We start from the raw sequence: 17,472 nt of genomic DNA, 5'->3' as shown, positions 1-17,472 counted from the left end.
TCTTATTATTGATTTAAAAAACCGAATACTATTTTGAATTTTCAATGGTATTATAATTATTATAATTATATTCTTAAAATCATTGTATAATATTATTTACCATTAATAAAACTTTTATCATTGGGTTAATTAACTTTTATTATAAACATTAAATTTAAAGATCCAACTAGTTAAGTATATAAAAAATTCATAAATTATTGTTAAGAAAGGTTTAAAATGGAATTTTATGCTTTATGTGTTTCGAGAATATATTAAAATCGACAATATACGAAAATAGAAAATTTTTTAAAAACAATTTGAAATTTTTGTGCTTTTCAAAACCAATACGTTTTATTTTTATTATATTTATATTTTTTATACATTTAAAAAATTCAAATTATTTTTTACACATTAAAATAACAAAAAAAAAATGGAACACATCCCTTATTGTTACTGCCATAAGCAAATTAGGACTAAAAAATTTGAATAAAAAAAAATTCTATACTGTTTGATCAAAATTCGTTGCATTTTCTTATATTTAAAACAATTTTTCGTGTTAGTTGGATTTTTTAATTAATTAATTTAATACTTTATAACATAGGTAATGTTAGAATGGAAATCAATTTATTGAGTATTATATAAACAAATTGTCGTAATATTTTTAGAATTTATATAAATGTACAAGGGAATTGTTTATTTTTTTTTTCTAGTTTTAGAGTTTATTTAACAAATAGGTTTAATATTTGCTATAATATGATATAAAATTTTAATTTATTAATATTTAGTTTAGTTTGTATTAATCTAAAAAACACGATTATATTTTCACAAAAATTAATATATTGTTGGAATAATTTGGAATATTAATTTGAATTTAACTACGATCATTTAAATCTATATTGTATATATTAATCGATTATCATAAATAAATAATCTAAATAAAATTTTTATTTGAGTTTTCGAATATAAATTTATAAATATTTACGAAGTTTGGCACTTGAATATAATTTTAATTAATAATTATTTTTACGATTTGATTATGACATAAAATGACATTACATGCATTTTAAATTTATATCATTTTCATTATATTATTAAATATTAATACTTAAATTAAATAGAATGTTTTGTATAAGTACATCATTTTTATTTTTATATTTATTTTCTTTAACTTCCATTTATATATTTTTTCAAATTTTTGAGCTTTAGTTTTACAAGTTGAGTTTTGCGAAGAACAAAAAAAAAAATAGGAAAATTTTAAAAACAATAGCTAGAACCCTACATACATACATACTTATATAAATTAATAATAATTATTTACTTATAGAATTGTTTTTTTTAATTATTTATTTATTTATTTTCTTCTGTGATGATAATTATGATGATTTTGATGATTTTGATGATGGTTATGATGAAAATTTGGTGAATGATGTGGATTTGGATGCTGATTATGATTGTGTTTACATGCATCAGCTCGTCTTAATACTTCAGCGTACGATAATTCCAATTTTTTTAGTTTATGTAAATCTTGTGATGCTTGACTTGGTCTATATTGACCACGAGTCATATCTAAAGGTTTATGTTGATTGGTATGATGATGATGGTGATGATGTTGTTGTTGTTTTTGTTGTTGTTGTTGTTGATCAACTTCTTCTTCAATAATATTTTGTTCCTTACTATCGGTATTACTGGTAATAATGTTATTTTTATTACAATGTGGGGTCGGAGATTGTGCATGATTACGATTATAAATTACCATAGATGTACCATTCCATTCTGCATACATATTTTGATTATTTCGTTCTGGTCCACTATGAGTTGCAAGTGGACTAACGTTTAACGGTCTCATGTCACGTCGTTTTTTACCACTAAAATAGATTCGGGGCGGTGATGGTAAGCCTACCGGTGATTCAGAACGATCCGAATTAAAATTACGATTTTTCTTACGATTTTTCTTTTTTATACCAACACCAACAGCAACATATTCTAATGGTTCACGTTTTAACGGTGTTAAAATAAGTCCATTTTCTGTAATTATTTGTTGCTTATTGTATGATGAACATGATGATTTAACTTCTTGATTGATTATGTGTTTCTTAGCAGATTTACGTTCTGTTTTTGTGATACATTCAGACATGGCAACAGATTGTTCTGACATAACTGATGATACAACTGATTGGGTATCATCTCCAAAATCTGGTAATTCTTCATTTGATGGAGTAACTGGTGGTACTTTATCTGTTTCTGTAGATGCATTTACATCTAGCTGTTTTGTAGACGGGTTTGTGTCATCAAGGAGAGGTAATTTTTCACCTTCTTCTTTATTTTTAGCTGCTTTACGTAATACAGCAAATATTTCTTTAAATAATTCACGATATTCAGGACGATTACGGAAACGGGAATCAACGGGACTAACATCATCATAAATACTAAATTTACAATCTTCACCATCACCAATTGAGCATAAGAAATAACCAGGACGATCATCAGTTTGTGTACTTTTATTGCTCGTTTCATCCGAAAAACCGGAACTTGATGTTTCTGCTTCTGAAAAAATTTCAGTTGGAGTAGAACGTGATTTTCCTATTTTTGAGTTTTCATTTAATATACCACCATTGCTACTAGTACGACCTTGTGATAATGTTTCATTTGTTGTGCTACCATTACAACTAGCAGCATCATTTAATATGGCATTTTGTTGTAATTGATTTTCATCAATATAGTTTTCATTATCTGATGCTGATGTTGTAACCGGAACAATTGGTATAATATTTGGGCAAATGAAACCGCATGATTGTAGTTCATCAGATAATGATGGTTGTTGATCATTTTCAGTTAAATTATTGAAATTTTTACGAAAAACTCCCCGACTTTGAATTTCAACAAGTGCTTCATATTTTTCTAAAAGTTCACGATATGGATTTGGGCTATCGCAATCAGCATGCAAATCAATTGAGCTGCCCTTTTGTGATGAAGACAACTGAAAAATAAATTTCATTTAATATATGTCTATATAAGAAAAAAATTAAAATCAAATATATAAAAATATTAAAATCACTTTAGGAAAGTGATATTAATTTTTGTAATATTATTTAATATGTATGTATGTATGTATATTACAAAAATTTTGAATACATACTCTACAATAAAATTGACTAACATACGTATATATGTATGTACATGTACATAGGAACGGGAATTCAGGGGTAAGTAATTTTAACAGTGACTTATTAATGTTATAAATTTAATGACATACATGGCGTATACTTAATGTATGTTGCGAATGATAAATATAATTAAAGATTATGGTTTAGATTTCATTTGCTGTATTGTTTTACGTATTATAAAATTACTCAAATAAAAAATTATTTTGTATGTGTTCTTTTAACTGAATAATACTGTCAAATGCATTCATTTACTCTACTACATATGTGAAGCTGTCATTATAATCGACTTTGTATCAAGTTTTATTATCAGTTTATTTTATGTCCTATTTGTTGTTTTTTTTTAAATTATCAAATTATGTACTGACTTCATAAATTTAAAAAAAAATTAACACTGTTTTAATTTACATAGAAAATACATTTAAATATTTCTACCATCAATTTATTTTTAAATAAATAAGTAATAAATTTATTTATTTAAAATAATGAGAAAAATTTCTATTTTATTTATAATTTCAAATATTGTTAAATAAATGTTATTAAATAATTATTAAAATAGTTAACTGCACTAAATTTATACTACATACGCTCATTTTAATAAACTGTTTTATAAGACTAATATAGTGCAGTTTAAAAAAAGCAGTGGCATTGAAATGAAATAAAATTAATTTGAAATAATCACAAAAAATCATTTATTAATATTTTTCAAATATTTTAACAACAGTGGAATCGAATTTTTGTAATATGATTTGAATATGATTACAGTATTTATACTGAAATAAAGAGTTTTAGAAAAAATTTTAGTGAATTCTAAATGAATTTTGACATAAAAGTAAAATGTCAATTATTACAGTTCATGTTGTAATCAAAATTTTAAATAGTTAAAAATTATAAGAAAATTACACTTTGATATTTTCTTATATTTTTTTCTGTTTGTATATACTTGTACATTTTCTTTTATAAATATTTTCTTGGATTTTTAGATTTTTAATTAAATAAAAATAAGGTATAGATATAAAAATTTTCCCCATTACCATTCCATTTCGCCAAACTTAAAACTATGAATATATTTAAAATAATTATTGTACATAATAATTATTATATGTATATCACAATACAATATACTATATTTTTATAAACGAAATAAAAACACTGAAACAAAAAATAATCCACTCACGTACAAGAATACTTTAAATACAGTAAAAATATCATGCAATTTATAATGAAAATTTTTACAAAATACAAAATAATAGTAAAATTTCAAATATTACTTAATAAATATAATTAGTTAATAGAAATGAAATTTAAAAATAAATATAACATTATCATAAAAAACAAATTTTTACTTTTGTTTTTTTTAATTAATATTTATATGCATATACACAGAGGGAAAACATAAACTGCACAATAAGCCAGCAAAAATCATTTTTGATTTAAGGGTATAATAATAATAAGAAGATACGTTTGTGTCTCGGACATTAGGATAAGAATTGCGATATATGAATGAAAATGATTAAAAATGTGTGTATTATGAATGAAAAATTAAAAAAAAAAAAAAACAAATAAACAAAACTTCATATAAATTAATATAAAAAAATGTCTTTTTATTGTCATTTATTTTTGTTTTTTTTTTCTTCTTTTCTTATAAATTATAAATAAATAAATTCCTTTTTTTTTGTAAACTTAGAAAAAAAAATATATATTACAAAAAAAACAGTTAAATAATAATTGAAATTTTAATTAAAATTAATTAATTTTTTTGTAAATAATCAAATAATTTTAATAACATTCAAATTAAAAGTAAAAAATAAAATTAGTTTTCAAAACTACTTATTTTTTGTTTTTTTTTTTTAAATACCTAATGTTCTAAATGACTAAATAATATTATTAACAATTTTTGAAATAAAATTGAAAAAAAAAACAATGAAAATTAAATTTGTAAATTAAATTTTTTTTTATTGCATACAATTTTGTTATTTGAAAATTTAAATGTTTGGGGGTTGCTACTAAATATTTTTTCAATACAAACTTTATATGTATTTGAATTACTTGATAGTAATGTAACAATGATATTAATTTTTTAATGGCTTAAGGAAACTCAAATTAAATATTAAGTATGTATACTATATGCATTTGAATATTGTAGCAAGAAATGGTACATATTTTATTACATGGTATTTTTGGTAAATATTCATTTGTAATTTTGTACTGTAATTTTTAATTAATTGTAATCCAATGATTACTGAATGGAAATTTTAAAATTATTATAAAAAATATAACAGAAAATAAAAAATGAAGACTTCATTTTTATTTATACTAAATAAATAATAATTAATAATTACATTTAATTAAAAATTAATTTTATTAATTCAGAAAAATAATTGAATAACAAATGTATTTTATTAAAAAAAAATTGGTTGAAATTGGGATTACAGTAAAAGAAGTAATTCACATATAATATTCAATTATATTATAATAGTTTCTAATAAAATTTTTTTTACAGTGTAGACTATATTGGCAATTCAAATAGATATCAGATAGAAAATTTTTGAAAATTAATTTTGTTTCGCTTTGTTTTCTGCTAATCAAGAGAACCGCTGATTTAAATTATTTAATATTGTATGCGTAAAAAAACTTTAATATTTAACAAAATGAAATTTTAACAAGTTTTGAGGCAATTGAATTTTTATGATTGTTATTTCTTTTTTTTTTGTAATAAATTTAAATTAATTAAATTTTCACATTTTTCATATTTTGTGATTCTTTTTTTTCGTTAATTATTTTCTTTTAAACAGAAAATTTATATTTTTTTTTTTATATTATATTTTTTAGTATTAATATAACAATTAATAATACAATTAAAAAAAAAAATCAAAATTTAATAATTTTAAAATAATAATTTTTCTACTATAAAGAGAAAGAGAGAGAGAGAACAAAAAAAAAAAAAACAAATAAAAATTATTAAAAAAAAAATAAAAGTATTCTACATAAAACTAAAATAATCATCTTGTGGTAAACTAATCATACGATAAATGACTAATGCTGGCCATTGTAAGATTTTCAAGATCCATCGCAATAATGGTATATTTTTGAATTTCTTCCATAAATCAATCACTATTTGATCTAATTGTATAGGCAACTCATGCAGGTACTTTGTTGTTTTTGAACAAATCACACATTCCGCCTATAATAATATTATAGGTTAGGTATTACATAATAATATATTTTCTTTTTTAATTTTTATTTTTTTTGTATTTTAATCTTAATTTAATTTTCTTTATTAATATTATTATTAATTAATAAAATTTAATTTGATTCAAAAACAATAATTAGGATTTTAATTTAATTTTCCTAAAATTATTATTTTTCTTTATTAGTTCATTTCAAAAAAAAAAAATATTAATAATTTGTATTTTTGAATGTTTGTTTAATTTGAATTTTGTTTTTCTTTTTCTATTGTTGCCAGTATAGTGTATTAGAAGTATTTGATGAAAATTTTTAATAAAAAATAAAAATTAAAATATATTCAGAAATTTGAATTGTAGAACCTATTTGGTTTCGTACTAAAAAATTTTAGATAATTTTATTTTTTATGAATTTATATTTTTAAACGACAAAACCTAAGATTTAATCAGAGTCAGATAAAAGTCGTATGTGTAAACATTTTCTGATATCAAACTTTGTCTGGCGGCAAATAATACAAATTACTCTATCAAATTTATTGAAAGATTTTTTAAAAGTAAAACGGCGACAACCAATTTCAAATGTGAGTTTTGAACAGCGATTAGCTGATTTTTTTTTTGGTTATAATTTTGACGTATAGTCTGATTGATATGTACGAGTATGTTAGACAGTCATTAGATTTAATCTTATGTTTTATTGAATATGTAAACGGCACCTTACGAAAAAAAAAATAGAATTTTGTTGTCAAAAATTAGAAATGTTTGAATGTAAAAAACATTAATAATTTTGATAAAAATCAAGTGAATTTTTTTTTGCAAATTAATAATAGTGCATATGATTTTATGCTCTTCCAATTATTTTTTACATAACTAAAAATAAGAAAGACTACATACTCGTAACTAGAGAGACTAAAGATAATCAAATAATGTGAAATTTTAGTTTATTAATAATCTAGATTTAATTAATAACTCATTAATAATAAATTTAATTAAAAAATAGTTGAATATAAAAATTGATAAATGTTAATTCTTAAATAAAAGGAGGAAAATAAATTTAAAAGATTTTATTTTGAAAGTGATTGCGAAGTATGCATCTTAAATTATTGATCTTAGAGCTTAGCTTTGAACAGAATCTAAATGAATATTAAGGATAACTCTACACAGTGTAGCACCTTAATAGCAATTGGTAAATTTTAACTTTTATATGAATTTGGTGTTATTTTGAATTTCAAATCTCTGAATGTATTTTTTTTATTAATAATTTAAAAAACAAAATAGTTATTTATTTTTAATAAGTTTTATTTAATTATTTTGTTGTATTATGATGTAATATTGTACTTTGAAATTAGTATGTTTTGAAATTTTCAAATTTAATTGAATTCTACGCAGACAATAAAGTGTTTAGCAGCTTATTACTTTTTTATATTTAATATTAAATTTTTAAATAGTGTCAAAAATAATCTACATTTTGTATTTGTACAATTTTAAATAATTAATAATTATTAATTTTTGATCGCAATTTCATGGAAGAACGAAAACAAAGCTTCAAAATGAAATTAAAAAAAAATTATGTTATGTAAAAGTAATTAAATGGTAAAAATTAAATAAAATTGTTAAAGTTAAGATTCATAATAAATTTATGACAAATCATGAAATAAATATTTTTATATTGAACATTACTGTAAATATATGAAATCTTTTAAATTTTTATATTTTGTTTAAATAGGGGGATCAAATAACATAATTGTATTAAATATGTTATAAATAATTTATGTTATTAAATTTGAATTATTGTTATTTGAACTTTTATGAAAAGGTTTTTGATATTTTTAAATATTTACTCAAATAAGTTATCAAATAAGTTATAATAAATGATTCAGTATCTTAGAGGTCTTTCATATTTAATAGCTAATATCTTCAAAAACTTGAATATATTAACTATAAACCCTAACATGCTTTAATATTATATAATTAGAAATTTATGTTAATTAACACTTAAATTTCTCCCAAAAAACTTTCATTTATGTATGTTATAGCCCTTTCTCTTGCATGAAGAGTTTAGCTGTTCATACCCCTCTCCATTATCTACTTCATATCAGTGCTAGTTTGTTGTGATTTATAATACTAATTTAAATTTTCTTAATATTATAAATTTCTATATAATATAATATAAAACAATAATTTTTTATAATAATGGGGCTTAATTTGGAGAAGTATTATTGATATTTATCGTAAAAATTTTAAAAAATTTATTGTAAACATAAATTTGCTTAATTAAATTGTTTGGTTTATGTTTGCAATAAAAATATGTATGTATCTAATTTTTGACAATAAACGTCATTTTAAAACTATATGATTCTTTTCTCATAATAATCCTCAACAATGTGGCAAAAAAATTTCATATTGCAATTATAATTCTTAAGACAAAATTATGTGTTTTTTGTTTTTAACAACATTTTAAATAGATAGTAAAAATATTATTTTTAAAGTAATAAAATAATTTTTTCATGCCATATTTAAAATCTAAATTTTTAATTTTGCTACTAATTAAAACCACAAAATACATGCAATAATTTGATTAAAATTAAGTTTTTAATTAAATTTTTAATTCTTTTATGTTTTAGTAAATTATATTTAGTATTGAACTTTCTAGTAATTTAAGTATTTTAGTATTCTATTTACATATTCATTACAATATGTTTATGTTTCTATATACAAAAAATATTAATGTCTCTAAGAAATTACCAAAAATAATGTGCTATATAAGCTGTTAACTATTTTAAATTTTAATGAACTTTGTACAAATTTCTTACTTGTAAAATTTTATGTACAATATTTTATTGAACTACTAAATAAAAGATCATATATTTTTTAACTCTAGTCAGGTTACAGTATAGTAAATTTTAAAGTTTTATAAAATTATGTAAAATGTCTTGTAATTAAGGAAAAAAAATCCTGAAATTTTAATGTAATAAAATTTTTGGTTGTTTTATATGATCTTTTATTAAGTAATTATTTTTCAAGTTTTAAATTTTAATTATACAAAATAAATTTTTACTTATACAATTAAAAGTATATAAAAGCAAAAATAAATTTTGCTCAAGAAATATTATTTAACATTTTTAATAAGATAACTAAAGAAAATCTCCATACCTTCACTGTTAAAGCGGAATGATAAATACGTTCTTGTTCTAAGTCTAAAAGGCTTCGATCATCATCATCTTCTGTTGGAGCAATTGATGACGCTTCATCCATATTTGTACGTTCATCAACAGAACGTAAACATCTGGTACACATTCGACCTTGTCTAAAAAAAAAAAATAAACAAAAAGAAACATAATTAGCAAAAATTTTATTCGATTATTGTAATTTGTATAATTAGACTGTAGTTTTAAAATGTTTAATACAATTAATTATTTATTAAATTAGAATTTAATTCAAAATTAATATTAACTTAACATTAGGAAAATGCAAATGATCACAAAATTGAACAATTTTAACTTACCGAACTTCATCCAAAATGGAAAGTTCATCTTGGACCGATTGTAAAGATTTTAAGTCTTCATTAACATTACTTTGAGCAAGTTTTCCTTGTAATGACTGATTTTCTCGAACTAAAATTTAAAAAAAAAATAATTGTAAAATTAATTAAAAAAATTTTAAAAATTAATAGATGTGTTATGCATGAGATCAGTTAGGTTTTTTTTTAAATAAATAAATATTAAAAAATGTATAAATATGAATAGTATTGAAGTTTAGGAAAATCGTTCCCTGTAAAAATTTACAAAAGAAGTTTCTTTCTTGTATTTTAAATTAACATTTACATCCTGAAAATCTACAAAATGTTGAAAATTTATCAAATTTTATAAAGTGAAATTCATTCTTTTAAATATGAAAGTGAAGAGAAAAATAGATTTTGATATTTAGAACGAAAATTATTGGGGCTACAAAATATTAAAATCTTTGATCTTGAATATTGAATTCTTTGATCTGGACAATGAGCCATAATTTTCTTTTTCATATTTTGAACAAACAATTTGAACAGCAAAAGATTGTTTTTTTATTGCCTTGGCATGAAATTTCTTTTGATTGATTTAAAAGTTGAATTACTTAATTTTAAGTCCATTTGGATTGATGATTATAAACATATTATGTTTATAATATATCTAAGTGATTCAAAATTTAAAATTTTTATTACTTTTAGATATTTCTCATAGATTTTGAAATTAAGGAACACATCGTGCATATTATATTCTTGAGATATTACACTGTATAGAAATTTTCCAAATGCCGCTATTTGTGTGTATAATTTTCAACTTACTTAAAGTGAATATTTGATCTTCTAATTCTAAAACTTTTTGTTGTTCAGCACGATACGCTTTTTTAGTTGAATCCAATTCTCTTATAATCTCTTCATTTTCATCAGATGTAATATGACTTAAACTAAGAGATTCCAATAATTCATTATTAACTCTATCACTAATATCAGTTGAATTTTTATCATGATGACCAGGTGATTGGAATGCAAAACTACAATTTTCTGGTTGTGTTGTATTTGGATTAAATCCCTAAAATAAAAAAAAAAATTATTAATTATTAATATATAAAATTTTATAATATTTTTAATAAGACTTACATCAGCTTCATCATCATTATATTCAGATGATGATGTAAATACATTTGGCCGTAAATTAACTTGATTTTCATCGCTTTTATTATTTTTTTCTTCTAATAATTTTTCAATACGTTTACGTTCTGAATGTAAAGATTTTTTTAAGTCTTCAATATTTTTGAGCGATTCATCACGTTCTCTTTCCAATAATTCATGAGCCTCAGTGATTCTATAATTAAAATAAATAAATAATTTATTAATAAATTTATTATATTTAAAAAAATTTTTTATAATTATGGATTTTTTTAAAAATACTTACGCCTTATTTTTATTTTGTAATTTAATATTTTCCTTATTTAATTTTTCATTTTTCCTTTCCAAGTCTTGTATTGAAATGTCTAATGTTTCATAACAATGCAGTCTGGCATCATTAACTTCTCTAAGTGCATTGTTCTGTTTTTGAAGATGCTGCAAAATAAAAAACAAAAATAAATATTAAAATAAAATTAAAAAAAAAAAAACAATTATGTAATTTTCTTTAAACTATGCGTGAATAATTTCACGCAAATTGTTTTAATCAAAAATATCTCTGATTGCAGAAAACAAAAAAAATTAAATTGTTCTAAAAATAAATTTATAAAATACAGTTATTATCGATTAAATGCAATAAATATAGGGAAATAGGGAAAAATTATATTGGAAATTAAAAACAAAAGAAGCTAAAATAAATTCCTAGTTATTATTGGCAACTATAGAACAATAATTGTGCTCGTATACGATCGTTTCAATTGTTATGTGGGGAATGCGAATTATGAAACGTCAAACAGAGTATAATAGAGAAGAGATTTATGCGCAAATTTCATAATGATCCTAGGAACCAGGGCAAATTCAAAAGTTTAAATAACAGATAATTAAATTAATAATAGATTAATTATATTCGATTATGCCTCAATAATGTAGGTCTCTTTTTTTCCAAGATTTTTTTAAATTTTTGCGAAAAAGGACTAAGTTTCTCAAGAAGCCTAAACTGAAACCCTAGAAAGAAAAAAATTATTGAAATAGACTTCGTAATTGCAAAATTTTTTTTAGAAAGTGTTTGAGCTCTTTTATCTACAAATGAGAGAATTAGTTTCTTCAAAGAGTCAAAAGTATTATTTAAAATATTGAAGTGAGCCATCAAAATTTTAAATTGTACTCGTAATTATAATTTTTCATGATAGGAGGCTACCACAAGACCTCTTAATTTCTCTTTCAAGGCAAGGAAATTTATATACTTACATAGTACATAAGTAGTAATTAATTTCAATTTCAAATAACCAAATCACTTAAGAAAATCCAAATTGCATTACAAACGCTTTAAAAAAACGAAGACCAGAGTAATTTTTTGGAAAATTCTAAATTTTATTTTTGTAAAGATTATTTAAAGAAAAGAAATTATTTATTATCATTTGGGTAAATTCATACATATATTTTTTCACTTTATTCAGTGTGTATAAAATTGTTAAAATAATTTGGTATTGTAAATTAGTAACATTGCGGAAATTTTCGCGGTTCAATAAATGATTCAATTCTATTTTAGTAAAATATTTATTTTTTCTTTCTTTCTTATTATATTTGATTGATTTTAGAAGAAAAAAAACCAAATATATTTCCTCCATTGTTTTGTAAATTTTTGTGTTTTTGCAAATTCCAAAAAGAAATTTTCTTTTAAGTTGTAGTATGTATGATGCAAAGTGATTGTTTAATATATGATTAAATTAAAGTGACTAAAAGAAGCAATTTTAAATAATATAATACAAAACTTTAATAATATTAGAAAGTTCTATTTAAATTTTGATTATTTATCTAAGTATCTATATTGCCTCTGTTTGTATTCCAAATAAGGTTATGAATCATTAAATTTCAATCATACGTAAAATATTGTAATTCAATCATAATTTTTATTCTGGAACTAGGCTGTTATGGTATAATGATTTTAGGTTAAGAGAATCTCATTCATTTTTAATACAATTGTATAAAGTTATTGAAATGTAAAATTCAAAATATTTCAGAAATTAATTTTTGCGCTAAAAAATTAGCAAAATTAGTAGAAAGAGAAAATATGGGTTTATATATAGTGCGTAAATTGTTGCCAAAATTAAAGAGCAATATCGATACATAAATAAAATAAACTTCATTTCAACCATAAAACAACAAGGTTTCGAGAGCATTATTTTGACGAGTACGTCGATTTACTTTTAAAGAACTGGTATTCAACATATTAAATTTTTATAATAATTTATTGTGTTGTATGTATGAAAAATTTGTGTAACTAGACCAACTTTTTACTTAAACAAACAAAATATTACAATAAACTCTATTTAAAATTTAATTAAACACTTTAACAGTTAAAAAATTCATAAAATAAAAATTAGTCATGAAATTTATTCATTTTTTTTGCTTCTATTATTAAAGTTCAACAATTCGTTTAATAAAATATTGAATTTTGTAAAAGAAGTGCTACATTGAATACTAATTAACACAAAATTAGAGACCGTTATATTATCAAAAGAAAAACAAATCAATATAAGCGTAATATGTGATCAATATGTTACTGGCAATCTACATAATATAACCCAGATTATATCGAGCAACTTTTAATACAGAAAATTTCATAGAAGACATGGCTGTCGAAATAATAGGTATACACGATTTAACTAATTTCATGCATAGGCAATGCAAGTTTAAGAAACGGTAATCAAGTTAATAAAGACTAAACCAGTTAAATGATAATATGCTGCAAGACTTTGTTACACTTGTACTACATGAAATTGAATTTAAACTTCATATTGATATAGAAAGCATTTATAAGCACACATTTGAGATGCTTTAGCATTTTTGTTTACAAACATAAAGATTTCTATGCAAAAATGAAAATATGCTATGCGTATAACTGAAAATATGCTCTTAAACTTGTCGTATTGCTAGTAACAAGTTAAATAATAAAAAGGGCTATGAATATAAATTTGTTTGCACCTTTGTTATAAGTGAGAGAGAGGAACGTGACTTTAATAAATTTTCTTCTTCATTAATTTTTCATATGAATTTTAAAAATGTTTTTGTAAAATACAGTTAACCTTCTTAAGTAGAAATAAAATGTTTTTAAGGTATTGTGTAATTTAGTTAATTTTTTTTTTTTGTTGACAAGTTAATAAACCCTCTCTAATTCAAAAGTTGAATGAAAATTGAATGTTTTTGTACTTATGTAATTTTTAATAATTTTGTTTTGTAAATTACATTCTTAAATTATGCCGTAACTTAGAATAATGTTTCATTTCTTATTCTTAAATTTTTGTTTTACAGGCCTCACTAAAAGGTACAATTAATTCACGCTTACTTTTTTGAACTGGTTGTAGGTTTTGTATTGTTGTAAAAATGCACCGCAACCCACAAAGAAAAATTGTACTCGTGTTTGTACCTTTAAAAAAAATTTACAAAATGCAATCGGTTGCAATCGCAGGCTCCTTGGGAGTTCTCTCAATCCCCTGACAAATCAACCCTGAGTATTTTCACTTGGTTTCAATAATTTTCTTAAAAAGATGTCTGATTATGATCTGCCAAAAGATATTTAGTTTGTCGGAGCCCCGAAAAATATTGTCAGTGCTCCGACTCGACCCTCTCCATTCCCATCTTTATTCCATCTTGTACCGTATTCTATGAAGAATGAACTACCTCCCATCCTCGGTTTTCGCATTGATTAAATAGTCTCTCTGAAATTTTTTATTTTATTTGGTTAATCTAGCAGGAAACCAAATTAAAATTAACTTCACTTTTTTCATAATTTTTAATTTAATAATGATTAGAATTTAATTTAGATAATCGTCTACAATTTTTGTTTCTCATTTATTTTTCAAATACAAATTCCTTTTACATTTTCTTAAATTTTCAATTGTCTCGTTAAAATTTCTATTTACAATTTTAAAGAACTTAATTTTTTATGGTGACCTATAAAAATGATTACATTTTAGTTGAATTTAGTGGCTTTTTCTACATGTACACTAGTGTTTTTTTTTTGTGCCGCTATAATAATGTTTAAATTGCACAGTACTTTTAGAATTTATCAACAAACAAAAAATAAATACCAAATCATATGTAATGGTCTATAAACTGTTTAAATTCAATCCATTTATATATGTAGTTCAAAAAATAATAAAAGTTAATTGAATGGCGAGAAAAAAAGAACCAAGTAAAATTGTAATGTATGTTAGTATGTGGTGTTGGAGACTCTTAATTTTCGATTATCAGCATTAATTCTTGCGAGTATGAGCATTATATTTGAAAATTTAATTATTTTTTAACTCAATTATTTTAAAAAATGTGTTGATTTAAAAGAAAAGAAAGTAACAATTGTATTTTGCGGTATTAGAAAAATTTTTTGTTTAGAACTTAATTTTCTTTTTTTTTTAAACTGGGAAATCATTTAGTGACCCATTGGAAACGTTTAATGAAGGGCAATTTTTTTATAACCACAAGATGTTTGCAAAACAATATAATTTAGATCAGCCGTCGGCAAAGTGTGGCCCATTCAACTTCACAATGTGGCTCATCATACTGCTTGCAAAAGAAAAACATATTCGATTGCGTTAAAATTTTTCAAAAAAATTTTGAGAATTTAATTTTAGATATAGGAACATAAAAATCCATACAAATTTATTATTTGTCAAAACAAAACAATCAATCATTTTTCTTGTAAGTATAGGTAATGTAAGAAACTCGACTGGACCATACTTGGAAGTATGGAATCGACTGGAAATATGTACTATGCTCACACATAGTACATATTTGCCCATAGCCCACAAAAGTTTACCGACAGCTGATCTGGATCATCTAAATAGGGTTTGTATAATTTTTGTGTGAGTTGCAAACTAACTTTTCAAAAAGAAGCAACATAGTGTTTTTATACATAAGTTGTGTTGGAATAAAATTAAAAATATACACACATCTACATTTATAAATTTATACATTTATTCGAATTTTATTATGATTGTGCGATCTTGTTTGCCCACTAAATGTTATTAATGTTATAATTTAGAAATTAAACTTTACCACAAACAACTTTTTGTCTTGTGTGTTTTTTAAATTTTTTTTTGTATCCAATAATTTTACGTAGGTATCAATTTTATTTTACCCATTAAATTTTAACTTCTCCTCACCTATATACCATACAAAATCAATTATGTTATGCTAGGTAAAACAATTTAACGTTTAAATAGTACAGAGGAAAGAGAAGAAGAAAGCTGATTTTTCTTTTCAGCTTTTTTTTTTGAATTTTTATTAAGAACTTTAAAATTTTATTCTTTAATTTTCTTGTTTTTAAAGTGTATTCAGAGCACGTTTCCTACAAAAAAAAATAGAATTACAAATAAAAATAAAGTGAAAATATTTTCAGTGAAAAACAAATACGAACATTTTTAATCTCTTTAAAATAATGAGGAAAAATACAAGTGTACATACAAACATACATACGTAGAAAAACAAATAGAATAATAAGGCCAATAAACCCTCGTAAATTTTTTTAAGTTTAAATGAGAATATTTGCGAGAAAAATGGGTAAAATAAAGAAAAAGTGCGACAGGTACATATTTGGATTTTTATTAACAATAAATTGCAAAAATTTTGTAAGTTAAAGGTGGTGAATTCAATAAATACGAATTTGAATAATAGGATTTACAAAAGATTTACATACAAAAATTTTTGACAAAATAATTTTCGTGAAAAAATTGTCAAAAAATGCAAATAAGTGACTCTCTTTTGAAAACTTCTACAAATAAAATTTTTCTTTAAAAAAAATTTATTGACATTTATTTTTATAAACAGTGAGAACATGTTTATTTCTGTCACTTATATACATACATACATACGTATGCGATTTTTGAACTCTTCTTTGCAAATGGTCAACGAAACATAATATTTATTGAATTTTTAAGATGACAATCACGAAATTCATCGAAAATGAGAGGAATTATTGAAAATGTACATTTTTTCTCCCTTAATTCTCTCGAATTGCATCTCTTTTCAAAAACAACGTAAACAAAATACCTTTTTATTCAAGTTTCTAGTTGAAAATTTTTGTACAATGCATTAAACGTCAAAACATGTATGCATAATATAACTAAGTGGGTTAACAGTTGAAACACAGTTGGAGTTATTTTACGTTTTATTATTAGAATACGAAGCAAAAATCTTTTTTTAATTCTAAAAACTTATGTGCCAAATTCTAAATAAACTATAACAAAAAAGTAAAACAAAAAATTTTAATTCAAATTGTCTTTTTCCCATTCAGTAGTTCAAAAAGATTATAGAAGAAGAAATTTATAAATGACAGATTAAAGAACAAATAAAAATTTCAACATTCACTTGTATTCAAATTAATTCAATTATGATTTTGTAAATTATATTTTTAACCCAATCCAATCAATTTTATCCGTGTACGCTCTATAATAACATTAGTCAAAGGTAAATGAAAAACAAAAAATTATTAAATGAAATACTCAATCAT

The 17,472-nt window shown here is 22.2% G+C and overlaps 1 protein-coding gene across 2 annotated transcripts in view; it reads right to left on the bottom strand.

Moving 5' to 3' along the window:
- Positions 1-991: 991 nt before the first annotated feature.
- Positions 992-17,472, bottom strand: part of LOC129605278 (uncharacterized) — an 87,426-nt gene continuing 70,945 nt past the window's right edge. Inside the window, exons 3-8 of one of the 2 annotated variants that reach the window (XM_055514931.1) lie at positions 11,254-11,402; positions 10,959-11,163; positions 10,644-10,890; positions 9,828-9,936; positions 9,476-9,629; positions 992-2,956 (exon numbers count right to left, since the gene is read on the bottom strand). In XM_055514931.1, the coding sequence (XP_055370906.1) occupies positions 1,331-2,956; positions 9,476-9,629; positions 9,828-9,936; positions 10,644-10,890; positions 10,959-11,163; positions 11,254-11,402 (2,490 nt within the window). In that variant the 3' untranslated portion in view covers positions 992-1,330. The remainder of the gene's footprint in view (positions 2,957-9,475; positions 9,630-9,827; positions 9,937-10,643; positions 10,891-10,958; positions 11,164-11,253; positions 11,403-17,472) is intronic. The other variant, XM_055514932.1, reaches the window with a different exon arrangement.

The sequence above is a fragment of the Condylostylus longicornis genome, unplaced genomic scaffold (assembly GCF_029603195.1).
Source record: "Condylostylus longicornis isolate FDR11 unplaced genomic scaffold, ASM2960319v2 ptg000013l, whole genome shotgun sequence".
In the NCBI taxonomy this organism is placed as follows: domain Eukaryota; kingdom Metazoa; phylum Arthropoda; class Insecta; order Diptera; family Dolichopodidae; genus Condylostylus; species Condylostylus longicornis.
Note: the sequence above shows the minus strand (reverse complement) of the source record. Positions and strands in the feature narration are given on the sequence as shown.